Source organism: Falco punctatus (assembly GCF_963210335.1).
Source record: "Falco punctatus genome assembly, chromosome: 17".
Lineage (NCBI taxonomy): Eukaryota > Metazoa > Chordata > Aves > Falconiformes > Falconidae > Falco > Falco punctatus.
The window spans coordinates 4,141,110-4,165,133 of record NC_137597.1 but is presented as its reverse complement, the minus strand read 5'-3'; the positions used below and the strand labels follow the sequence as shown (position 1 = coordinate 4,165,133).

The following is a 24,024-nucleotide window of genomic DNA, read 5'->3' as shown; positions in this document are numbered from 1 at the left end:
ATCCCTGGGGTCGAGGGAGGATGGCTGCATGGGGAGCCCAGTTGGGGCCGGGCTGGGAGAGGTGATGTTTGGCCTGGCTGTGCCCAGCAATGCTGGTGGGACTGGTGTGGGCACGGGCATGCCGCAGTGCCCCTCAGCTGAGGTACCACTTGTGCCTTTGATTGAAGTGGCTGATCTGTACACAAAGTTTTGGTCTTTAACTCCTTGGGGGCTTTCTTTGAGCTCCTGTTGTGAAACCTTCATTTGCTTTTAACAGCTGCAAGGGTGTTTTTTTTTTTTTTTTTCTAATGATCTTCTCTTTTCCCCCTCTGTTGCCCTGAGATAAAGGCTTCTAAATTTGTCCTGTGCTGAAAACGCAGCTAATCCTGATGGACCTGAATTCGCATCTCCCCCCGGAGGAATTGCACTAATTTTTTTCCCTTTGTTCTGCCAGGGGACCTGTCCGTTTCCTAGTGGAAAAAAAAAATTTTCACTATTTAGGGCAAGGTTTATATTCCTGAAACCTGTGTGTTTGTTTGTGAGAAAAGAGGACAGGAGGGAAATAAATGAGAAAAGCATCATGCTTTTTTTTTTTTTTTTTCCTCCCCTTCCGATATTGTTTTTGCAGCAGGCAAGTTTTAATTAAAGTGAGGAACTAGGGCACTTGTGCTGTCCAGAAGATGCTCTGAGGACGTGGTCCTTTTCCACCAGTGTTATATTGAGAGCCTGGAGATGGGCTGACTGTGGAAGGGCCCCTTATGGGCTGCAGTGACTGGGTGGGCTTCGGAGGGGTGGGGGGGCTCCTTCCTGTTCCCGGCTCCCAGCGTGATGGGTGGGATGGGTGCAGCAGTGCTGGGTGCTGAGTGAATCCTGCAGCACCATCAGGTTGGACAGGGCGGGGGACGGTGGCTGGGGGGTCACCCTGGCTTGGGGATGCTGCTGAGCAGGGGGGTTGGGACGATGGGGCAAAGGCACGAGGGTGACGGAGGTAGCGAGATGTGGAGCAGGCATTGGGAGCTTGGAAGCGGCAAGCTGGCAGGAGGCAGCTGGGTTTCGGGAAGCCGCAAGTGCTCGCCTGGGGCAGAAAAATCCAGTGGGAGCTGCCTTGTCCCCACCTGGGGCTTTCCCTGCTGCCGGCGCTGCAGGATGCTGGCCTGCATGGGCTGGGGGATGCGCTAGCCGAGGGGCAGCCCTTGGGGTGGCCGTGGGGACGGGGACCTGCTGGGGGTCTGGCCCTGCTGCAAAGTGAGGAGGGGGACAAAGCGAATGGCAAGAGCAGATCTGGGGGGGCAGCCCCGGGCAACCCTCGGGGTGACAGTGGGGACGGGGACCTGCCGGGGGTCTGGCCCTGCTGCAAAGTGAGGAGGGGGACGAAGTGAGTGGCGAGGGCAGGATCTGGGGGGGCAGGGGAGGGGCTGCGTGGGGCAGGGGCTGGTGCTGGCAGCTGGGGGCCTCAGTGTCCCTGTGCCACGCGTGGGAGGGCGCAGGAGGGGGGTAGATACATCCCCACCGCATCGGCTGCTGGTGCCTCGGTGGGGGGCGAACACCCCCCGGACCCCCGCACCCCCAGAGCCCCCGTTGAGGACAGGTTGTAGAGACCCCCGACGGGGCGGGCTGGGGTGTGTGTGTATGTGTGTCTGTCCTGGGGCTGCCCGTGGGACCAGCATCCCCACGCGTGGGGCAACGGGGCGTCCGCCCCCGCTCCCCCAAGGCGGGAGGCGGGGAGGGGAGGGTGGGGCCTCATTTTGGGCATTCCCCCCCCCCCCCCCTCCCCCCCGGTCCCAGGCGGCTCCGCTTCTCCTCCCAGAGCAAAAATATTTGCATGCTTTTGCGAGCAGGACTTCCTGATCGCTCTGCATTGGCTGCAGGTAGAAAGCTGGGCAGAGCCGGAGGCACGGCCGGCCGGCCACATCTCCTGCAAACCTCTCCTGGAGCTTCATCTCCCCCCCCCCCCCACCCCCCGCCTTCCTCCTCCTCCTCCTCCTCCCCCCCCCCGCCCCGCTCCCCTGGCTCCCCTCCTGCACGGCACATGTAAAAGTTGTGCGCGGGGCTCCCGCTGCCGTCCCGCTGCCCGTTGCTGCCCGCAAGGAGCCGGGCTGGGATCGGGATCAGCCCCCCCAGCAGGGATCCGTCCCCCCGCCAGGCTCCCCTCGCCCCATGGTGGATTTCGGGACGGGAAGGTGATTTGGGGAAGCAGCGGCGCTGCGCCGGGGCCGGGGCGACCATGAATGAGATGTCAAGTTTCCTGCACATCGGGGACATCGTCTCCCTGTACGCCGAGGGCTCCGTCAACGGCTTCATCAGCACTTTGGGGTGAGTGGGACGCTCCCCTGGCTGTCCGCCAGCCAGCCCGGCCACCGGGATGGGACAGGATGGGATGGGGAGGTGGTGCTGAGACTGAGCCCGCTGGGGAAAAGGGGCTGGAAAGCTCTGGGTACCCACCAGCGAGCCCGGCCACCGGCATGGGATGGGACAGGATGGGATGGGGACGTGGTGCTGAGCCTGAGCCCGCTGGGGAAAAGGGGGTGGAAAGCTCTGGGTGCCCACCAGTGAGCCCCGCCACCAGGATGGGATGGGATGGTGGTTCTGAGCCTGAGCCTGGTGGGGAAAAGTGGCGGGGAAGCTCTGGGTGCTGCAGCAGGAGGGGCACAGGCACTGGGCAGGGGAGGCTGTCTGCCCCCAGGTTCTTCTCTGACTCCAGTTGCTGCCAGGGGCAGGATGTGGCTCTGGAGGGACCCTGCAGCCCACCCGCTCCAGCAGCCTGAAACTGTTTCATAGAATCATAGAATGGTTTGGGCTGGAAGGGACCTTAAAGACAATTTAGTTCCAACCCCCCTGTCGTGGGCAGGGACACGTTTTCCCCCTGTTAGGGGCTGGGGGAGATGAAATGGGCTTACGCAGCATGAGGGGTTGGGGGGGTGTTAAGAAGGGGTTGGGGGTGGCTGAGCATTGATGGCAGGGGCAGCTGGGGTCCCTCCTGGGGCACGGGGTCATGACAGGCTTCCAGCTCTGTCTGGTGTGGCTGGAGGCTGCTGGCCCTGGGACAGGCAGTGATGGCTCTCACTGTCCCCCCTTGGGATCCCACACATTTGGTGGTCAACAGGAATGGCTGCAGGGCCACCAGCATGCGGGTGCCCATGGCCACCAAACGCTCCTTAGGGCTGGGGGGACCAGGGCACTGCTGGGTCCAGGCTGAGCCAGCTCCTTGCAGCCTCCTGGACATGTCAGCACGGGCGAGGGCATCTCACAGCCCCGACCCAGGGGGATGAGCGGAGAGCTCGGGGACCTGTCCTGGATCCCTTCTGTTTCCGTGCAAGCCAATGGTACCCAGGCAAAGCCAGGCCAAGACGATGCCTTTCTCCATCCTCTGGCTGCTTGCTCCCACTGGGAGCGTTTGCCCTGCGGCGCGGGCAGAGGCTGTGTCCCCACGGTGGTGAGGGCTCCAGCAGGGCTGCTGGATGTCCTGGGGCACGGGTGGGTTTTTTCCTTCCGCCGAAGCAGGGACCCAAACCTTGGCCACAGCCCCAGGCGGGTGGACGTGGGGCTGTGCCAGCGTGCCTGCCCCATGCTGCATGTAGGAGAGGCTGAGCTCAGCCAGGAATGCTGGCTTGGATGGGATTCCTGGGGCAGGAGCTGCCCGGCTCTGTAATCTGCGATGAATGCACTTGCTCCCACATGCCTATGTATAACCAGAGACGTACATACCTTTGCCTACACGTGTTCGTGCATCCACCGCTGGGCACACGCAGCCTCTGGCGTAATACCCATGGAAGCCTTCCTCCAACTGGCTGCGGAATGCTCCCAGAAAGGGGCTGCTGGCTGCAACCGGGTGCAGACCCAGGCCCAAAATCCCAGTGCATGCATGCATGCAGTTATACGATGCTGGGCAAAAGGTCCTGCACGTGCAGGATGCAGCCTGTCTGTGCCCAGCCCTCCCTGGATGGGTGGGAAGACATCCCAATGGTCCTTTTTGGAATCGTCTCCCCGTAGCTGGGCCGCTCCCCCAGTGCCAGAGCCATCCCGAGGCAGGGGCTGCAGCCTTGGCAGCTCAGCGCTGAGCACCCCTCCAGCCTGTCGGTGAAATCAGGTCTGGGGGAGGCTCCGCTGGGACCCGATGCTGGTTATCAGCCCATGGAACATGTCCCAGTGGCTCCCTGGGAGCTGAATTAAGAGCTGTGTAGACTCTTTGGGGCTCCAGTCCCTTTGCAGCTCTGGCCCTCGGGTCCCCCTTTTTGCCGGGTGCTTCTCTACATTTATAAGCATCTGAAAAAGCAGGGCTTGCCTCTTCTTGAGGCCCCAGCCCCACTTTCCCCGGGTGCTGCTTTCTCCAGATTGTTTCCCACCCTCTGAAATTGTTTTCCCTTGTGCCCTGCGACCTGGGAGACCCAACCACACCTTAAATCACTCCTGCGATAAGGGACTGGGTGACTCACTGAGAGTGCTTGTCGTCCCTAAACCCTCCTGCCACAGCTTGGGACCTTATTTAGTTAATTTGCAAGGCAAATAGCTCTGCCAGCCCCGGGCAAGGTGCTGTGTGCCTGGCTGAGCACCCTGCCAGGGGTGCTCCTGCCATCCTTCCTTGCAGAGGGACTGGGTTTGGCTGTAGGATCACTGGGGGTCTGTGGTGGGATCCTCTGTTTGTATGGGATGATAGGTAATGTCACCAGGTGCTGGTCATAAGTGTCACGTTAAGGGATGTACCCCAACGTGCCGATGCTGTGGGGTCCATGGGGCGTCCTGGCTGATGTGGGGGTGAATGTCAACTAGATACCGATGTGGTGATGCTTACAGGCAGTGCTGTGGGGCACGGGGCTCTGCCCGTGGGCGCTCGGGATGCGCTGCTGGTGGGAGGCGCAGCGGAGTTTGGAGCCTCTTGCACCAAGCTCCTCCGCAGCCGCGTTTGCAAAATGCCTGGAGAGGCTGAGGCAGGGGAAAAAGGTCTGACAAGGGCATGGGGAGGGAGGTGGGCTACACGCGGGGGATGCTTCCTCTTGCCTGTCTCCACCGCAGCTCGTGCGGCGTGTTAAACTCATTAACCCCAGTGCTTTGTCACTGGTGGTGCCTGGCCCGGAGGCAGTGGGGCTGGGAGCCCAGCCACTCCAGTGGCAGCATGGAGCCCTGCCCTGCTCTGGGCTGGGAAGGGTTTCATCCAGAGGACACCGGCTTCTCTGGCCACCCTCGCCTTCGGAGGGGCCGGGTACCATCGTTTGCAGGAGCTTGCCGGGCTCTTACCAGCTCCACCACAACAGCAGCAGCTTTCCCTGGAGCCCCGGCTGCATGGGGGTACCTGGGGGCTGGACTGGCTACCTGCACAGCACCAGCCAGGTGGCCTCCGGTCAGTGGAATGCCTTGAAAAGCAGCGAGGAAGCAGAAGCAGGCCCCTTATTAACACTAAGTCTCAAATTAATTTATTTTATTTTACTTTTTGAGGTGCTTTCGTCCTTTTTGTACAGGGAGCTTGCTGGGGATGGCGGAGGGGGTTGGTGGCAGAGGTGGGGGGAGCCCTGCCGTCCCTGGCTGAGCCTCCTCTGCTCCCAGTCCCCCCCAAATCACACTGTCGAAGGCCCCCAAGCACAAACCCTTCCTCCTGCACACGCTGTCCGCAGCGGGCGTTTGCTTGGAAGGAGGAAAAACATCCCGCCGAAGGGTGGGGAGCGCTCCTGTGCGCTCCAGTGCTGGCCTAGGTGGGGGAACGCTGAGCCAAAATACCCAAACTAGCTAAAATGCTAAAGACAGCCCAAAAGGAGGAGGTTATTTAAGCAGTCCCATGGGAAGGCAGGGCGAGAGCTGGCTGCTGGGAAGCAGCAGCACCCTGAGGTGCTGGTGGAACTGGGCTGAGGGCAGCCACGCTGCTGGTCGCATCCCTTGGCTGCGCTGCTCTGCGCCCTGGGGGTGACATGGTCTATTGGAGGAGAGGTGGGGGACAGGACGGGTGTATCAGGGGTGCCAGAAGTGGTTCTGGGGACATGGGAAGGTGCCCAGAAGGAGTTTGTGAGATGCAGGGACCCAAGGGTGGGTTGGTCTTCCCTCTTGGCTTGATTTGAGGCTGCTCCTGGCTGGGAGGTGGGAAAGGGCTCTGCAGGGCCGCCCGACTTGACTGCTGTGGCTTTGCTACTGCAAATTAAAGGTGTCCGAGGAGATGGCAGCTTGAAAGAGTTTGGAGCAAAAGCAGCCACGTGGGGCAGGGATGTGGGGTCGATGCTGAGCAGCAGCTTTGCCGGGGCACGGCACCCCCCGCGGGGAGGTCGTATGTGCAGCTGCTTTGGTGCTTAGGGACAACCCCAGGGAGATCTGTGCTTGGGGAGAGGGAGCTTTTGGGGCTGGGGTGGGGGGGGAGAACCGCTGGTGTGGGGTGCGCTGTGGGGATCATCCAGGCAAAGCAAACCAATGGCCAAGCAGGGAAAGGAGCTCAGAGACCTTGACGTGGCTCCTGCGCCAGCGTGACGGATGGGATGATGCTGGGAGCCCTGGGAGACGTTGCTGTCGTGCCTTCCCATCACATCTCATGTCCCTGAGAAGCCAGCACCAAATGGCTGGAGCCAGAGAGGAGCAGAAATGCAGTGCAGGTGCCTGTGCTTGCCAGGGAGGTGTGTGCCCCATCTCTGCCATCCCAGGGGGGTCCCAGGACCTGCTGGGAGCTCGGGGACCGGCACTGTGGGCTTGCAGCTGGGAAGGGCCGGTGGCAAACCTGCCGGAATGGCAGTTGGCTGTTTAAGGTGAAATAACACCTTTGATATCTGTAATTGTGATTGCAGGTGGATTTGCGGGGTGGAGCAGTTCAGGGAAACGCAGCTGGTTAAAGGGTAACTCCAGCGTTGCCGGGTCAGGATGAACTTGTCTCTGCAGGGAGGAGAAGCACACGGGGCCAAGAACGGCTTCTTCCTCCCGGCACTGGGACGGTGGGGGAAAAGCTGTATTTTTGTGGCTGCCCTGCGTTCCCTCACTTTATTTTTATTCCTCCCTGTCGGCTCAGTGCCCATCCTGTAGCCTGAGGCAGAGGAGCTGATCTGGCCCCATCCCCAACAGCGAGCTCTCCTCATCATCATCCTCTTCCTCACCTCCAGAGGTTGGTTGGGCTTTGTGGGGAGGCTCCTGCCTGCCTTGGGGCTCCCCTTCTCCCACAGCACTGCAACCCCCCGCACCCCTGGACCATGGCGTGCTGGAGCTCCCCTCGGCATCGGCTGTGCGGCAGCCGAGGAAGGCTCCCTCCTCTTCCTCAGCCCAGGTTTGCGTCGCAGGAGCGGTGCATCCCTGTCAGCCCCAGCTGGTTGCCATCCCTGGGGAAGCTCGGGGTGTCTGACCGCCGTGGATCGCAGCGCTGGATGAGCTGCTTTTCCCCTGACCTCCGGCGAAGGCTCTGCCTCGCACGAGGCCAAGCGCTCTGGCCCCGGGCCAGGGAATCACTTTGTGCTCAATATTTTAAAGCACGCAGAAAGCTCTGCTGGAAGCACAGCCATGACTTGCATGGCTTAAAGCTAACCAGATGCTTTGCCCGCGTTTTGCCGGGCTGTGGGCAGCAGGCTCATTGATGCCCAGGGTCCAGCCCCTCGTGCTCCCTGCGGGTAATGGGATAAGGCAAAGCGTGAAATTTTCATCGCTGCACCCCGCCTGTTGCTTCCCTCCTGATCTTCCTCCAGGTGCTCCAACGCCAGCAGCCTGTTTTCTCATTAACACCTGAGACATGAAAGCAGCCCTCCGCATGCCCGGCATCCTCTCGGCAGCGAGTGCCCCTGCATCCCTGCTGCTCTAATAGCAGAGGGAGCTTCCATTTGCCCCATCCCGCTGCAGTAATGCTGGTTATTAGCAGAAGCTGTCCTGGCCCCCGCAGTCACCCAGGTGACTCATGTCCACTCTGTCAGAATCCTTTTTCTCTTCCACGATTTTTAACCGAAGAATGTTAGTCCAGAGTATCAGTTTAATAAAAGTAACACTTGGCGTTCCTGCGGAGTGTATAATCCTAGTATTAAAGATGCTGAAACTGCCATGAGATCATTAACTATAATTAAGACTTCCAGCCTGGCAGGTCACTATCTCTAATCCTGCCTGGTGGAGGGGTAACGCCGGGCACTGGGAAGCAGCAGGCGAATGCTGCAGGCAGAGCTGGTGTGGGTGGGAGGCCTCTGTGCTGTTTGCTTTGGCACTGGAAATGGGCCACGCGGGTCAGGCGCTTCCTCGGAGACCCCTTGCCATGACAATGGAGGATTTTTTATTTTTTCATGTGCGCAGGTGAGTTGGGCGCTCTGCTTTTGTAGGCACTGGTGGGAGCTGGGCACATGCCTGGCTCCGTGAGCTGGACCCGTGGGCTGGTCAAGGCTCAGCCTTTGGTGGTCTTCGTTCCCAGGCACATCAGAAGTGTTTGTTCCTCCCTGTGTCCCATGAAAATACTAGAAATAGAAACCAAAACCACCTACAAGTGGCACCGGAGCTGGGCTGAGGCTTTGCATATGCCCTGCAGGGTGAGATGTGTGGTACATTCCCTGCCCCCAGCTGTCTCTGCTCTGGTTTTCCCCCTCTTTCCCTGTCCTCCCAAGGCTCCGCGCCCCGCAGGAGTTTGGGAACGTGCCCGACTACTTCCCTGCTGTTATGGTGCATGGAAAAGGCATTGTGTTTGGGCAGCCCTTGGTTGGGACCCTAAAACCCCCCATGCTGCTGACCATGAGTGTTTGCAAAGCCAAGGCAATCCTGTCTGGCAAACAGCTCACTGTGTGTTTACTGAAACCTTGTGGGTTTGGGGTTTTTTGTGCAATCTTCTAGGTCTTTGCTAATGGTTTCTAAGCTTCTGCTGCCACCAAAAGCGTTACAGAAATTGCTTTTCTCTCTTTATTTGAAGTCTAAGGTTAATCTCCCCCAGCCCCAGGGAGCTTTAAAGATAAGAGGGAGCTGGTGGCGGGGGCAGTGGCAGTGCTGGGTGTTCGGAGCACCCTGCCAGCCCGTGCCTCCGCTGCCAAGGACGCAGCAGCACTGGGGTCCCCCGGGGTCCCAGTCGGTCAGCACAGAGGCCAAATTCCTCTCTGTGGAGCTATTGAAAGGAATTTTCCCCTCCTCCGGAGAGCGGCTGTGCTGGGGAGACTGGATCTGTGAACAAGGGATCGGTCTTTTGCCAACCCTCTGCAGCGCAGCGTGTTCGTCTCCAGCAGGTTTGTGGGGGGTGTTGAGAGCCCCTTGGGGAGCAGAAGGAGCAGCATGGGCTCCGCTGTGCCCTGTGCTGCCGTGCTACATGCATGCACCTCATTTCTCTAGGCAGCATCTTCCCTCCTGTCCCAGGGACAGAGCTGCCCCCGCCATGGGTGCTCCCTGCCGGGTCCTGGGTGCATTCCTGCATCCACCCGGCTGCCTGAATTCAGCCTCCGCAGGTGGGGACACGCTTCTCACTTCCTTGCCCGTGGCAGGAGCGTAGTTTCTCTGGCTGCATCGCTTCCCAGGGGACGGGAGAAAGCGGGCGAGCGGGTACAGCCTGTCTTGCTGGAGCACCAAGTTCCCTTGAAAGCCTCCCGGGTGGTGCAGACGGGCTCCTGGTGGCCCCGGCGCCATAAGCTCCTCGGGCGATGCTCGTCGCCCTGTGCTTTGGGTGCCAAGCAGAACCCCATGCCCGCGTTGTGCTTTGCTGTTCTTGGTAACTTTGAAAAGCAACATCCCTGCCATCCCGAAATGGGTCCTCGGCACCCGAGGCCAAGCCCGCGGGGTTTTGCTCAATGCTGGGAAAACAAAGAGGTGGTCAGGGAGGAGAGGCACAGCCCTTTGCATCTGATGGGCAGAGCCAGCACCCCTGATCAGATAATAATTAATAACTGGTTTTGGGGGGGCCCCTGCCACCTCCATCTGCAGCAGCTACACCCTCCGTGCCCCTGCGGGGTGAGCTGCCAGCCGGAGAAGGAGAACCATTGAATGAAAGTTGAACTCATCACATTTTTGCCAGATTAACAATGAAATAAGACTGCAGCCAGTGTGCTGTGCAGGGGAGTGGATTCGGCTCAGCCGGGAGCTGGGCAAGGCAGGATTTGCTCCAGCAGGGAGCAGGCGTCAGAGCCTCCCACACGGGTCACTGAGCAAAGAGCCTGGAGCGTGGCTGACATGGAGCATCGTGGTTCTTCGCTGCCGATTTGTATCTGTTTGCCCCAAGGGACAGGGATGGAAAATGCACGTGAAAGAAATGGACGGTGGTGAACAAGGAGTGGCGTGTTCGGAGCAAGCACCCAAGAGCGGCTGCTTGCTCCGGGAGCTGAGCATTGTCGTGCTAAATATTTATAGAGTGCAAATGGGTGGGAAACAGGATGATGTTGTCGCTTTGGGCCAGGTGACAGTGGCACGGTGCTGTGGTTTGTGGTGAAGTCGCACGGCTCACTTGGGCCCCGCTGTCGTCTCATCATTTCTGACTCCCTGCTTCTGGTTTTTGTCCCCACGCAGGCTGGTGGATGATCGGTGCGTGGTGGAGCCAGCCGCTGGCGACCTGGACAACCCACCCAAGAAATTTCGAGGTGAGGCTGGGACTGGGCTGGGGCAGCTCCATCGCTGCTGTGAGCATCCTCAGTGATGATGCTGGCCCTGAGCATCCATGCCAGGGATGGGGAGAGGGGTCCCAGCTAGCCTGGGGCTGGGATGTGCTGCTTGTCCTTTGCAGAGGAGCTTGGAGGGTTCTGGAACAGCCTCCATAGCCTTATTTCTGTGGCTTGGCCAGACCACCTACACTCCTCTGTTGGCCTCTGGGGCTATTTATTAGAACCACCTCCATGGTGGGATGGTCCTTGGGGCCCCTTAGCCCAGCCCTAGGGAGCAGGGGTGGCTGGAAACCATCTTCTGCAGAGGTGGGTCCGACCATCCTAAAATGCATCCCTAGGGATGCTGATATCCTGGGTGTCTACCACCAGGAGCCAGGGACAACAAGGGACAGACAGAGGGGCGGCTGCAGCAAGCAAACCATTTCAAGGCAAGCCTGTTAGCACTTAGCACTAATTACATCTGCTGTGCTTGGCTGCACCTCAGAGAGAGCCAGGGGATTAAGCCGCCCATTTAAGAGGCAGGCAGGGTTTAGGGAGTGATGGTGAATCCCCATCTGTCCTTGGCCCGTCAAGTTTCATGCTGTGGCGTCTCCTCCGGTGCTTGGGGCTGCGCTTGTTGTTTCCCATTTGGGCGAGGGGCAGCCCCAGGCAGAGCGGGCAGGTCCAGGCGGAAAAGAGGATGAGTCAGTGGAAGCTGGGGCGGCTCCTGGCCTGTGGAAACGGTCTGGAGAAGTTAGGACCAGTTGCTGGGAAAAGTAGCTTGTGCCTCCTGCTTCCCTGATTTCAAGCCCTGGGGCTGGCTGGCCGGGTTGCCTCAACCTTCAGGCTCCCCGGGGAGCCCTGGGGGATCACGTCTCTTGCCCTGGGGGATCACATCTCTTGCCCTGGGGGATCACATCTCTGCCCTACGCTGCACCTACCTGGGAAATGCTATTTTTGTGCCTGGCTGCACCGTGTGCTTGTCACGCTGCAAATGCAGCATCCCAGGGAGCATCCCAGTTGGGTTTGAGTGCTCCGGGGCATGGAGCTGGGAGTGTACAGAGAGCTGTGAAATTTCCCCAAACCGGTGAGCACGGTGTTGGGTTTGGGTTAGGGCAGCTGTTCCTTTCATCCCAGCAAATGTCATTTCAGGCCCCCTTTTAAAAAGGAATCTTTTAAAATATTGGTTTCCCACACTGCTTTGTGCCTTCTCCTTTTTCTCAGGGTTTCTTTAACATCCCGCAGCAGGGTGCCGTGCCGGCACCCTTCCCCACGAGGGTCCCACCTGAGCAGCCAGCTGCCTCTTTATGAGAGCTGTTGCCACTAATTTGCATGTGGGGCTAATTAACAAGCCACCCGACAGCTCCCCAGAGACCCGCACAACCCGGGGAGCCTACCTGTTCCTGGATATTGGTGGAATTTCACCTGGGGCTGGATGGAAAGAGCTGGAAACAGGACAGCCGGTGCAAGCCTTGTCCCAGCAAACACAACATCTCCCTGCCTGGACATGGGTGGATGTTGGATCTCTTTTCCAGGCAAAGCTTTGGGCTCGACTCAGCCCTGCTCCATACAAACCCCTATCAGGATATCCAGCTGCTTGTTTTAATGGCCGGAAAAGTAGCACTCTGCCTTCTCGATAGCTATCACCGCAAGGGAGGTAAAAACAACGGGCTGCTGCTGTTTCCTTGCAGCAGCGGCAAGAGGCTTAAGAGGATTTTCATGTGCTGCTGCCGTCCCCGTATCCTGCGGCCGGACCCTGCCCTATCCTGCGCTGCAGTGAGACGCATGTGGGTCACGCCGGGGTCTGGCTCGGCTTCCCGGTGGGAAACAGGACCCTTCTCCCGGTCCAAATGGTTTTTTGGAAATGCCAACCTCCCCCGGGAGCCGGTCCCCGCGGTGAGGGACACAGCCGCCTGCCTTACAGCGGGGCTCAGCCCTCCGAGACACCTGGCACCTCTCAGTTATTTGCTTTTTTTTGCGGTTTCTTTCCCCCGGCCAAGGCTCTTCCCAGCCCTGCGTTCAGGCACGTCAGGAAAAAAGCAAATAAACCGCTTCGATCCTGTGCTGAGCCAGCACCGTGCTGCAAAGCCAGTGGGTGGTGAGACCCCCGGTCGTGCCACTGCCCCAAGTGCCCCATGGCCCCCGCTGTGGGTTTGCGGGAGGTTTTGTCTCCGTGGCTGTGTGGGGTGGTGGCAGGTTGGCCGAGCATCGCTCTGCTGGGCTGCTCCCACCAGGCAGTGCTGACATGGGAGTTTTCCTCAACTTCCCTCTTTTCCACCCACCATCCATCCATCTTGCAAAAAAATTGTCGGTGCTCGGGCCGGCGCCAAAATCTCCGGCTTCCAGCATGAGCTTTGCTGGAGACTTTCTGTGTGCAGACGATGCTGTGCCTCAGTTTCCCTCTTTGCAAAAGAAGACTTAATACCAAGATGGGGATGTCAGGCATCCCCTCTGGGCAGGGCGTGCTTGGAGCCAGGGGTTTGATTTACACCTCTCTCTTAATAGCTATGTTGGGTTTTTTCACTCCCCCTTAGTTTCTACTTTCAACCAGGTCCTCTTGCAGCCTAATTAGCAATTTAATGCAAACGATGTAAGGTGCTGCAGGTGGCCCAAGCGTTCCTGAAGCCCTGCTCGGAGGCAGTGGGAGAAGGCAGCCAAGCATTGCAGCAGCTACACTCAGACCCCGGTGCAAAGCCCGGCGTCACGGCCTCCTTGGCACGGGATGTGCCATTAGCAAATAGACCTGTAAAACGAAATGTGAAACTTGGCCCTTTCCCAGCAGCCCGAGCCGGTGAGAACTGTGCTCTGCACTTGTTTGTTCGTCACTCCCAGGTAAATAAATACGTGCTTGCCAGCTACTTGGGACCGGGGCCAGAGATGGAAGTGATTTTTTTTTTTAATTTTTTCTTTTCTTTTTTGTGTCTGAAGTTTCTGGGCTTCTGTTTCAGGTGTAATTAGGGCGATCCAGGCTGCAGAGCCCTTCCTTCCCTCGCCCTGTACGGCTTCCAGCCCTGAACGAGGGTTTAGATGTGTCTCCTTGTCTCCAGGCATCTGCTTCTCCTGCTTCTATTCCCAAAGCGTGGACCTGGCGCCTGCGCTTTCTGCCCCTCATTCCAGCCACAGCAGCCTGGGGAAAAACAGGCAAACGGGGGCAATCTGCAGAGCAGGGGCGCAGTGCAGGTGTTTGGAGGAGCTGGGCTGCAAACCTGTGCCCTTCAGGTCCCCAAAGCGTTTCTTGTAGGGCTTGGAATGTGCTTGTTGCCGTACAGATTTCAGGAGCTCGTAGCTTCCATAACCCATAGCAGAGGCTCCCTGCGAGCGGCCGCGGGAGAACAGCAGCGTGGTGGCAAAACCGGTGGATCCCAACGGGTGTCCCGTGGGTAGCGCAGCGAGGGAGATGTGGAGACGTGTCCTGGTCTCACAGAGCCTGTGTCCTGCTGGCTTCCCTTTCTCCCAGCAGGATCTTCTCCTCCTCTGGTACAGCTGGGCTGCATCAGTGCTTTTTTCTTCCCCTGAGGTTTTCCTTCCCAAATTGCACGGCTGTTTCTGATGGAAATAGTTCTAACCACGAGTCCAAGAAGCGGAGTCACTGCTGGACTCATTATTTTCCCTGATTTGAAACTAATCCACCAGCTAATAGAAGGTGACCAGTCCCAACCACGTCTCCCTTGGACCCCCAGCGGCGGACAGGGTTGTTGGGGGTAGCAGGACCACCTCGCAGCGATGCTGCTGGCACAGGAGCAGGACCCCGGAGGAGTCCTCTCTCCCCCCCCTCAGTGACACTGGTCCCACTGGGGACACACTGGTGGCCGGTGACTGTATGGCTGCTGCAGCCTCATTCTTGCCGTCCTCTCCTCCCAGATTGCCTCTTCAAAGTATGTCCCATGAACCGCTACTCGGCCCAGAAGCAGTACTGGAAAGCCAAGCAAACCAAGCAGGACAAGGAGAAGATCGCGGATGTGGTGCTGCTGCAGAAACTCCAGGTGAGCCGACGTGAGGGGCCATCCCCCCCAGAGTGCACAGTCCCCATGGGGTAGTTGGATGATGACATCCAAACCTCTCGCTGTGCAAATCCTGGCGTGTTTTGCTTCCCAGAAAACAGCCTGCGTGGAGGCCAGGACCTGCCCTGGGTTTTGGTGTCCTTGGGGTGTCCCCCTTCGCTCAGCTCTGTTGTCTCCTGTCCCACCGCCCTCCCCTCCCCATGGACCACTAGCCACAGCCACCGTTTCTAGAGGAACGGCTCCTAGAGCTGTCAGCTCTTAATTAATCACAGTGTCTTAATAAGGGGGTTGAGACAGGAGCTCTATCAGGTGTTTTGCGCTGGGGTCTGCAGGGTGGTCCCCAGAGGGACTGGCCCCCAGGGATGCAGGCTCCACCCTGGGTTATCCTTCTTATGCAGCGCTCTTATCCAGCCTCGGATGTGGGAGGCAATTCACCCTTGGATCCTGCCGCTGGCTCCTGACGGCTCCTTTGCTTTTGTGCCATGCCAGCACGTGTGCCCTTGGCGCAGCGGGGAGCCCTGGGCAGCGCGGCGTGGCCGTACTCGGTCCACACTGTGACAGCACAGGGCGAATACAGCGGTGACCAAGAAGCCACAGATGATTTCGTTGCTCCTGGTGCAAGGGAGATGTCCCAGGGAGGACCTGCAGAAAAGGATCCAGGGGACTGAGCTGGTGGGGAGAGGAAGGGAGAGCAGCGACGCTGCTTTTGGGATGAGAGGTGATGCCCACCTGCCTTGCCACCCTTGCTGCCGTGCCCAGCTTTTGCCGTCTCAGCCCTTCTGATGCTCCTGGTGCCGAGGAGCCCGTGGCAGAGGTGCTGTGTGAGCACAGCCCCCACACCCCCCGCAGCACCCAGGGGTGCCTGGCACAGAGGAGGAAGCTGCCATGGCCAGGTCTTGCTCCAAAGGTCTGTGGAAGAGAAAGGCTCTGTTGACTTCCACGAGGTTTGGAAAAGGCCCATGTCAAACATTGCATAATCGCCTCAGCTGGCGAGGCCCGAGGATGATTCATAAAACCGAAGCTCAGGAGAGATTCATTAAATCATCTCATGAGGCTTCAAGCCCAGCCCCACCAGTCCGGGTTTGCCTTTGGGGACCGAGGTCTGATGCAGTGTCCGGACGGGGTGTCCCAGCTTGGTTCAGAGATGCCGGTCGAGGGTCAGTGCCTCCTGCTGCAACCAGCCCTGTGTGGCTGCTGGTGTGGGGAAACACTATTTCCCTGCTCCGGTTAAACTGTAACTTGTAAGGTCGACAGCTGTACTGGCCGTGACTGGACAGTGAGGCTCATTTCTGAGCCTGATTGATTGCACCTTGGTTAGGATTTGTCTTAAAGAGATTCTGTCATTTCCTTGCTCCTTTCCGCCTGCTCCCGGTGTTGCCCTTTTGGCAAATGCTCCTCCGGGTCCGGACGGAGAGCTGGGGGAGCCCGGCCAGGGAGGGGGTGCTCGGCAAAGCACTGTCCCTGCTGCTGCAAAGCCCCTGGGTGTCCTGGCAGGGCACTGGGCTCCAGGCTGGAATTTATCAGCGTCTTCCGCAGGCTGAAAACATCTTCCAGCCCATGGAGATAATTTCCTGAAGCAGATGTAGCCCGGGTCTTGAGCGGAGAAACCCTGCTCAGCCATCCACGATGCCCACGGTTACCTTTCCGAGCTTGTGCTCTTGCACTGTTGTTTTTAAGTGGGTTTAAGGCACTTTTTTCTTGTTTTCTTGGCTGACTAACTGCAGGTGCAGTCAGATGCTGTGCCAACATTCCCTCCCCGTTCTGCTGATCTCTCCCCACCCTCCCTGCACCCTCCCGGGCTGCCCACCCCCACGTGTGACCCTGACACCCCATCCTGCCGTGGCTTGGGGACAGACTTTGTCCCATCCAAGGGAACATCAGCCCCCATGGACTTGCATGCTTGGGGCAGCCAGTTCCCCCTCCCAGCCCCACTGGCTTTCAGCAAGGGAGGAGCTCAGATCTGGACGCAGATTTAGGACATTCCGCGGTGCCGGATCTCTCACCGGCGCTGTATTGCTCCATGGGGCTGTTGTTAAATTCCCAGCTCTGCAATCGGTGCAGAATTTCTTGGCAACAGGTTTGTTTTCCTGATAGCAGCAGCCACCGCCACAGGGCTCACATCCCCGGGTGGCCCCCAGAGCTGCGTGGGGACGGAGGGTTAACTGAAGTGGTGGCAACGTTCAAAAGAGCAAAGGGTGCACAAACAACGTGGGCCAGGAGTGTTCAAAGCCCCAGCATCGCCTGCTCGGGGACTCACGGATTGACTGCCCCATCCTCGCCGTGCGGAGCTGCGATTTCAGCTGGTTCCCAGTTCCTCTGCTGTCAAGCGAAAGGAAGGGAAAGCAGGATGGGAAGGGGTGGATGCTCTCCCAGCTCCATCCCTTGCTGCCGTTCCCCATCCCAGCTGCGGGGGAGCTGGGCTGGCACTGCCCGGGCTGTGCCCAGGCTGGCGCCAGGGTGGTTGGCGTGCCTTCGCCGTTCCCAGACGGATCTGCTGCAGGAGCAAGTTCTTGTCTTGCTCCGTGTACATCAACATCACTCTGCTGAGTGTCAGAGTGCCATGGAAAATCTCTGGGGTTTTGGAGAGAGGGACTGCAAGCAGCACTGAGCAATTCACTGTTGGGGCATCTTGGCCGCTGGGGACCCATCCTGCTGCATCCACTGCAGCGGGTCTGGACCTGCAGCCGTCTCTGGGCACAACACCACCGGCACAGCGCCTTTTGCTCTTTGGTCTTGGTGCTGCCAGGAGACCCCAGACCCCACGCCCCTGCTGCAGCGGGGCTGAGATGGGTGCATTGCCCCAGTCCCTGGTTTGTGCACAGAGTCCCTTTTTGGTGCTGCCCTGTGAGACCTGCTGGGGTTTGGGGGGAATTCCAGTGCCATTTTGTCCCTGTCATAATTTTTAAATCCTCGGTTTAAAGCTTGCATGGAGTTCATACAGCTGCTCAGGGCCACACCGTGGTCCTGGGCTGAGCTTTCGGATGCTAAGGACCACAGTGTAGCTCTGGCCTGCGTCGTCTGGGGGACAGAGGGATGCTGATGCTGGATCCCAGCCCTGTCCCACCCTCCCCGTAGCTGAGGGTGCGGGTGGCCTCTCTGGGACACGCTCCCGCAGAGTGAGGAGGGTGCTACTACACTCAGCTCTCCTCCTTTCGGCATTCAGCATGCGGCCCAGATGGAGCAGAAGCAGAACGAGACAGAGAACAAGAAAGTGCATGGGGACGTGGTGAAATACGGCAGCGTCATACAGGTACAGGCGCGTCTTACCCCTCCTCCGCGCTCGGCAGATGAATTTTGGGGGGGGGGATGCACAGATCCAGCACATATGAGCCAGGCAGCTGCTGGGAAGCGGCTTGTGGGAGACCTCCTGGGTACGCCCAGCCTGGGGGGCTGTACTGCTGCAGCTCACCCCAGCATTTGCTTTTTCCAGCTTCTCCACATGAAGAGCAACAAGTACCTGACGGTGAACAAGCGGCTGCCAGCCCTGCTGGAGAAAAACGCCATGAGGGTGACACTGGATGCTACCGGCAACGAGGGATCGTGGCTCTTCATCCAGCCCTTCTGGAAGCTGAGGAGCAACGGAGATAACGTGAGCGCGGGGCTGAAAAGCCCCTAAATGAAGATGTGCAGAAAGCAGCGTGCGTGCTGCCTGCCAGGGCTCAGCTCCCCGCCGGCTGCCCGGTCTCATCCTCGCTCCTCCCTTTCCCACTTTGCTCCCCAGGTAGTCGTGGGAGACAAAGTCATCCTGAACCCTGTCAACGCCGGGCAGCCGCTGCACGCCAGCAACTACGAGCTTGCTGACAACGCTGGCTGCAAGGAGGTACGGCGAGGCTGGGCTGCCTCGGCATGGTCTGGCTTTTAGGGCTCGCCTGGTTGGTTTTGGTTTTTTTTTCTTCCTTTTTTTCTTGTCCCAGGGATCTTGACCGTGCTCTCTTGCTCCTTAGGTGAACTCAGTCAATTGTAACACCAGCTGGAAAATCAACCTTTTCATGCAGTTCTGCGACCACATGGAGGAAGTGCTGAAAGGGGTAAGGAAGGAGGTTCGGCTGCCGCCGGCCACCTGGGACATGACAGGCTCCAGGGACCCGCCACTGGGTCCCCTGCAGGGACAGGACATGTGAACAGCCGTTTGGCTCTGTGACAAGGGCAGAGGAAAGAGAATCCTGCCTTGAGGACCTTAATTTCTGGAAGAATTCATCAAGTGGAGAACATAACAGCGAGCTAGAGTTGGATATTTTAGTATCCTGGCAGCAGGTACCCAGGGGGGCATGCAATTACCCTCTGCCTTATTGTATTAAATTGGCTCTCGAGGACAATACGAGGCACACATAGTACCAGCAGCGGCTTCTAGCTGCGAGGACAATTTTCGGCTGTTTAGCCGTGCAGCAGGGCTGGCTGTTGCCTGGGAAAGGAACTTTCCCTGCAGAGCTATTGTTTGGCGCTGAGGTCCTCCAGGAAGCAGCTGGATGGATATTGATTGTTATGATCTTACAGACCCTCGTCCCCAGGCGCTGCACTTATCCCCAGCTTCCCGCATGCAGTGCATCCTCCTCCCTGGGGCGTTAATGCCTTAAACACGTTGGTGAGCAGAGCCTCTGCCCGCTCCAGGGGTGTAAAGTGGTGGGTTTGCACCCATTTTACATCCCGGGGAGTGGAAGCAGAGGGAAGCGAGTAAAGGGAGCGATGGCATTGCAGAGTGCGGGGTGCCCCGTGCCCGTGCAAGGTGCCTTCCCCTGGGTTCAGAGAAGCATTTGTGCTGCCAAAAGCAGGTTTTAGCACAGCTCGGGGAGGTAGGACTGGAATTGCTGATGGTGTCCTGCCATGCCATGGCTGGGAGCTGTGCCCTGCTCTGGACCGTGTGTGGGGGCAATCCCATCCTGTGGGTCGTAGGAGAAGATGCATTGGCTTGTAGGAAAACCATGTCCTTGGGTCTCACCACCATGTCCTCATCCAGGGGGATGTGGTGAGGCTCTTCCACGCCGAGCAGGAGAAGTTTCTCACCTGTGACGAGTACAAAGGCAAGCTGCACGTCTTCCTCCGCACCACCTTGAGGCAGTCGGCCACCTCGGCCACCAGCTCCAACGCCCTGTGGGAGGTGGAGGTGAGCGGGGAGGGCATGGAACGTGTGTCTGCAGGCTTTCGGGGTACCTCTGAGGGCCACTGCACTTTCAGCCGGGAGGGTTTGCTGGAAGGAATGGTTATCTCTATACATTGCCATCTCTGGTAGCCTGACTGCCCTGGTGAAAGCTGGCACAGAGCTCCAGGTCTTGTGAGGGTGCTGGGAACCGTGGCTGCTGATGGATGGGTGCTGGTGTCTGTCGGAGCTCCACACCCCGAGTATATTTGCTCGTGGCCGCCTTGGAGATAGGACAGGGCTCTTATCACCAGCGTGTTTGCCTGGGGTCAGCGGAGGCTGGGAGACAGGACCGGCATCCCAGCTCCACACAGCCCCATGCACTGTCACCTCTGCTTCTCCCAGGTGGTCCACCACGACCCGTGCCGAGGGGGAGCCGGGCACTGGAACGGCTTGTACCGCTTCAAGCACCTTGCCACAGGCAACTACCTGGCAGCGGAGGTAAGGGGGTGAGCAGAGGGATGCAGAAACCTGCCCTGCCCTCGGGAGGCTGGTGCCATCCCTTGCAAAGGCAGCGCCCCCCCTTAGGCAGAGCAGCGATGCTCAGGGTGGCCTCTGGCCCCACTCCAGTTTGATTTCAGAGTTTTCCTGCCCCCAGCCTCCGCAGCTCCTCCTTGCTGGCAGGAGGCATTGGCACTGGGGCTGGGAGCATCATCCTCATTTACTTGTTTGCCAGGCTATGTTTTCCCCACCGCAATCCCCCTCCCCACGGTGCAGGGGTTCACTCACCAAATTGCTGTTCCTGGCACCCTCCTCTTCTGGCCTGGGGGGACAGGAGGGGGTGGCCGGGGGTTTCCTCTGGGCCAAGGGGCTGTACCAGTGCAACCTCCTGGTGCGAGGGAAGCAGGAGATAATTTATCCTGCTGTCCTTGCCTGGGGAGGGTGTGGGCAAAATCTGGGCCTGGAAACACGGTCTGCCAGATTTTTTTGCTCCCATTTAAGACCAGCTCAAGGCCTCCTGATAGAGGCACAAAGAAGTTGCTGCACTTAATGTGATTTATTTGGTGCTATTGAGCTGCCATGACCAAGGGCTACAGCCTGCTGCCAGGGGAGCAGGCATGTGCCGGGGGGTATCTCGGTGCGCTTCCCTAGCTGGAGAAGACAACCAAAGGCAGCCCCCAAGGCCCTTTCCACCACTGTAGGATGGAAACCAGCAAATACTGGAGCTCTGAAATGACTGCTTTAAACCAAAAGACACTCAGGTGACATCATCTGCAGAGAAAAGAAGATCACAGGTTGATCCCCATCCTGGGTTGCTGCTGCCCGGCTTGTGGTGCTCACTGAGACCTCAGCCTCGAGGGATTTACAGCAAGAGCTCATCTTGCTGCAACGCAGAGCCCCGTGTCTGCTCGCCAGGGCTCACCCTGTCCCACTCCTCGGGGACAGAGCGCTGTGCACTGGGGGGGTCACGTCCTCCAGCCCCATCTGGGCAGGTTTCCTCTCTCTGTGATGTGATCGAGGAAGGCAGGAATAGAGATAACACCCCCTGCTCAGGGTTTTGGAGGGAACGAGGGGGAGGACTGATAGCTGTCTTTCATCTCCCTCTTTAACTTTTCAGGAAAACCCAAGTTATAAAGGAGACGTGGCTGAGCCCAAAGCAGCGCCCACGGTGAGCTGTGTGCAGCCTCGCTAGCAGAAATGCTGCTGCCGCTGCCTGAAATCATGCCGTCTCTTAAAATCTGCCTGAAAGCAGGGAAATGCCCCAAAACAGAGCCCGCTGCGGGGACAGTGCTCGCACCGTGCCGCCGGGTCCTGCTTGGTGCCGAGGCTGCGGCCGGAGGCTGTCCCGCCGCCCAGCAGAGCATCCCCGCATCCCGCACTGTAGAGTAGTATCCCTACATCCCGCTTGTGAGAGGACCCTGCCGCAATCTGTTGGAAGGGTCCCAGTGCATGTTGGATCCCCAGGCCACGGGGAAGTGCTGGTAGAAAAGAGATTTGGACTTCCAGGTTTTTTTTTTTGCCTCGTTGCTGTCGGTGAGGTTTGGAGAAGGGGTGGCCTCGTAGCTCAGGTGCATCGCGCCGTGCTTGTGCTCTTGCAGCCCCTCGTGCATCGCCGCGCTGCGAGGCTCAGCCCGGCATCTGAGCAAAAGCTTCTGCTCTGAGCGTAGCCGCTGCGTGTCTCCGACGCCGTGCGCGCAGGGAGGCTGGGCTCAGCCCCGCGCCGGGCTCAGAGCCGCTTTCCCCACTGCAGGGGGGCAGCAGCCGCGCCAGCCGCAGGAACACGGGGGAGAAGATCAAATACCGGCTGGTGGCTGTGCCCCACGGCAACGACATCGCCTCGCTCTTCGAGCTGGACCCTACCACGCTGCAGAAGACGGATTCCTTTGTCCCGCGGTATGTAGAGCACGTGCTGCCACAGGGGGGGTGAAATGAAGGTGGGCTCGATTGCGTGGTGTGGAATTTTGGCAAGTCTGTTCTTACAGGGGCTTTGCTGGGTGCTGGGGGGACTGGTGGGGGCTGGCGTGTCTGTGTGGGGGTGGCTCACCAGGACACGTTTTGCAGGAACTCCTACGTGAGGCTACGCCACCTCTGCACCAACACCTGGATCCAGAGCACCAACGTGCCCATTGACATCGATGAGGAGAGGCCCATTCGCCTCATGGTACGGCCCCGCTCCCTCCTCCCATGCATGGATTTATCCCCTGTGCCCCAGTACCTCTTAGCATGCTCCTTCCCACCCATCACCCAGCCTTTATGCAGGGACTGAAATACCTTGATGATGCAAGGGGGTGGCTATACACCAGCCCAGAGCCCATCCTGGTAGCCCAGAGCCCATCCCAGTAGCCCAGAGCCCATCCCATCCCTTCTGATGGGGATGAACTGAGTCACTGACTTCACCCGGGCTGGTGGCAGATGGTGTGTCATGCTTGACGTTGCCCTGTCTGTGTGATGCTGCTTTCCCATTGTTTCCCAGCTGGGCACTTGCCCCACCAAAGAAGACAAAGAAGCTTTCGCCATCGTCTCCGTGCCCGTGTCCGAGATCCGGGACCTGGACTTTGCTAATGACGCCAGCTCAATGCTGGCCAACGTGGTGGAGAAGATGAACGAAGGTTTTCTCAGCCAGAATGACCGGAGGTAAAAAGTCATTTCCCCTGGGAGATGGGGCCATGCTGGGCTCCTCCAAGGGCTCTCCAGCATCGCTGCAGGATGGGGGCCCTGCCTGGGTCTTGGTGCCAGTGCTGTCTTGCTTTCCTGCCCACAACCCAAATCCACGCCTGCTTCTCCCAGGAGTCTGGCAAGGAAACTAGATAACGCCGCAGCCCCGCTCCAGCCCCTCCTTTGCCGCTAGAAAAATATCCGAGGGGCTGAGAGATGGCCCCTTGATAGGGGCAGCCGGGTTAGTCACGGTATTATTTTTAGGTGGGTGGGTTCGTGGTGCTTCCTGAGCAAACACAGATCCCCCGTGGGACGGAGTGAGCTGCTTCCGTCCTGCCAGCCCGCCCTGCACGGGTCCCGCAAAGGTGACTAAGGGGGCAGAGGCGTTCAGAGCAAAATCCCTGGCATGAATCATGAGCAAAGGCCCCTGGCATTTGCCCAGGCACATACAGTTTTCTTGGGAACCATAGGGGCTGCAAACCTCTTGCTTCAGGGCAGCCGTTTCCCTCTAGGAGGGAGAGGAGGATCAGCCAGCAGCTTCCCTGGTGGTCTTCTGAGCCCTGAACGTGGGCTCTTTGGTCCTCCAAAATGCACCGGCATTATTGCAGGGACCCAAGTCTGGGTGAGCAGCCTCCCCCTGCCCACTTGCACCATGCCCCTTTGCAGGTTTGTGATCCAGCTGCTGGAGGACTTGGTGTTCTTTGTCAGCGACGTCCCCAACAATGGCCAGAATGTGCTGGACATCGTGGTGACCAAGCCCAACCGGGAGCGGCAGAAGCTGATGCGGGAGCAGAACATCCTGAAGCAGGTGAGTGGCCCTGAGACTGCATCTGAGCAAGGGCGAGGGCTTGTGGAGATGTCCTGTTCTGCCCAGGGCCACGCTGGAGGAGAGGGATCTGGAAAACCCCATGGAGGAGGTGTAGCTGGTCTCCAGCTCATGGCCCAGTGGTGCGCCAAGCCCTCCTGGCCAATACTGCTGGTGTCTGGCCATGTGTGGGGGTGATGGTGTGGAGGGGAACACAGCACTTACCATCTCTGCTTTTGGGCAGATCTTTGGGATCCTGAAAGCCCCCTTCAAGGACAAGGGTGGGGAAGGACCCCTGGTGCGGCTGGAAGAGCTGTCGGACCAGAAGAACGCTCCCTACCAGTACATGTTTCGGCTGTGCTACCGCGTGCTCCGGCACTCCCAGGAGGACTATCGCAAGAACCAGGTGCATGGTGGATGACGGGGGGAGCCCCCATCCCACCACGTGTTGCAGAACCCGGAGGAGTTGCTGAGCTTTCGGTGGTGGGGCAGGGGGGCATCGCCGGTCTCCAACACCCAGCCCCGTGTGCTCAC

At 59.0% G+C, this 24,024-nt stretch overlaps 1 protein-coding gene across 2 annotated transcripts in view; it reads left to right on the top strand.

Annotated features, from left to right (window-relative positions):
- The first annotated feature begins 1,976 nt into the window (after positions 1 to 1,976).
- ITPR3 (inositol 1,4,5-trisphosphate receptor type 3) overlaps positions 1,977 to 24,024 on the top strand; it is a 42,841-nt gene continuing 20,793 nt past the window's right edge. The window contains exons 1-15 of one of the 2 annotated variants that reach the window (XM_080366986.1): positions 1,977 to 2,292; positions 10,384 to 10,454; positions 14,316 to 14,437; positions 17,619 to 17,705; positions 17,886 to 18,044; positions 18,177 to 18,275; positions 18,400 to 18,483; positions 19,410 to 19,556; positions 19,935 to 20,030; positions 21,148 to 21,198; positions 21,781 to 21,923; positions 22,092 to 22,191; positions 22,504 to 22,664; positions 23,352 to 23,493; positions 23,735 to 23,896. In XM_080366986.1, coding sequence (XP_080223112.1) covers positions 2,204 to 2,292; positions 10,384 to 10,454; positions 14,316 to 14,437; positions 17,619 to 17,705; positions 17,886 to 18,044; positions 18,177 to 18,275; positions 18,400 to 18,483; positions 19,410 to 19,556; positions 19,935 to 20,030; positions 21,148 to 21,198; positions 21,781 to 21,923; positions 22,092 to 22,191; positions 22,504 to 22,664; positions 23,352 to 23,493; positions 23,735 to 23,896 — 1,713 coding nt within the window. In that variant the 5' untranslated portion in view covers positions 1,977 to 2,203. The remainder of the gene's footprint in view (positions 2,293 to 10,383; positions 10,455 to 14,315; positions 14,438 to 17,618; positions 17,706 to 17,885; positions 18,045 to 18,176; positions 18,276 to 18,399; positions 18,484 to 19,409; positions 19,557 to 19,934; positions 20,031 to 21,147; positions 21,199 to 21,780; positions 21,924 to 22,091; positions 22,192 to 22,503; positions 22,665 to 23,351; positions 23,494 to 23,734; positions 23,897 to 24,024) is intronic. The other variant, XM_080366987.1, reaches the window with a different exon arrangement.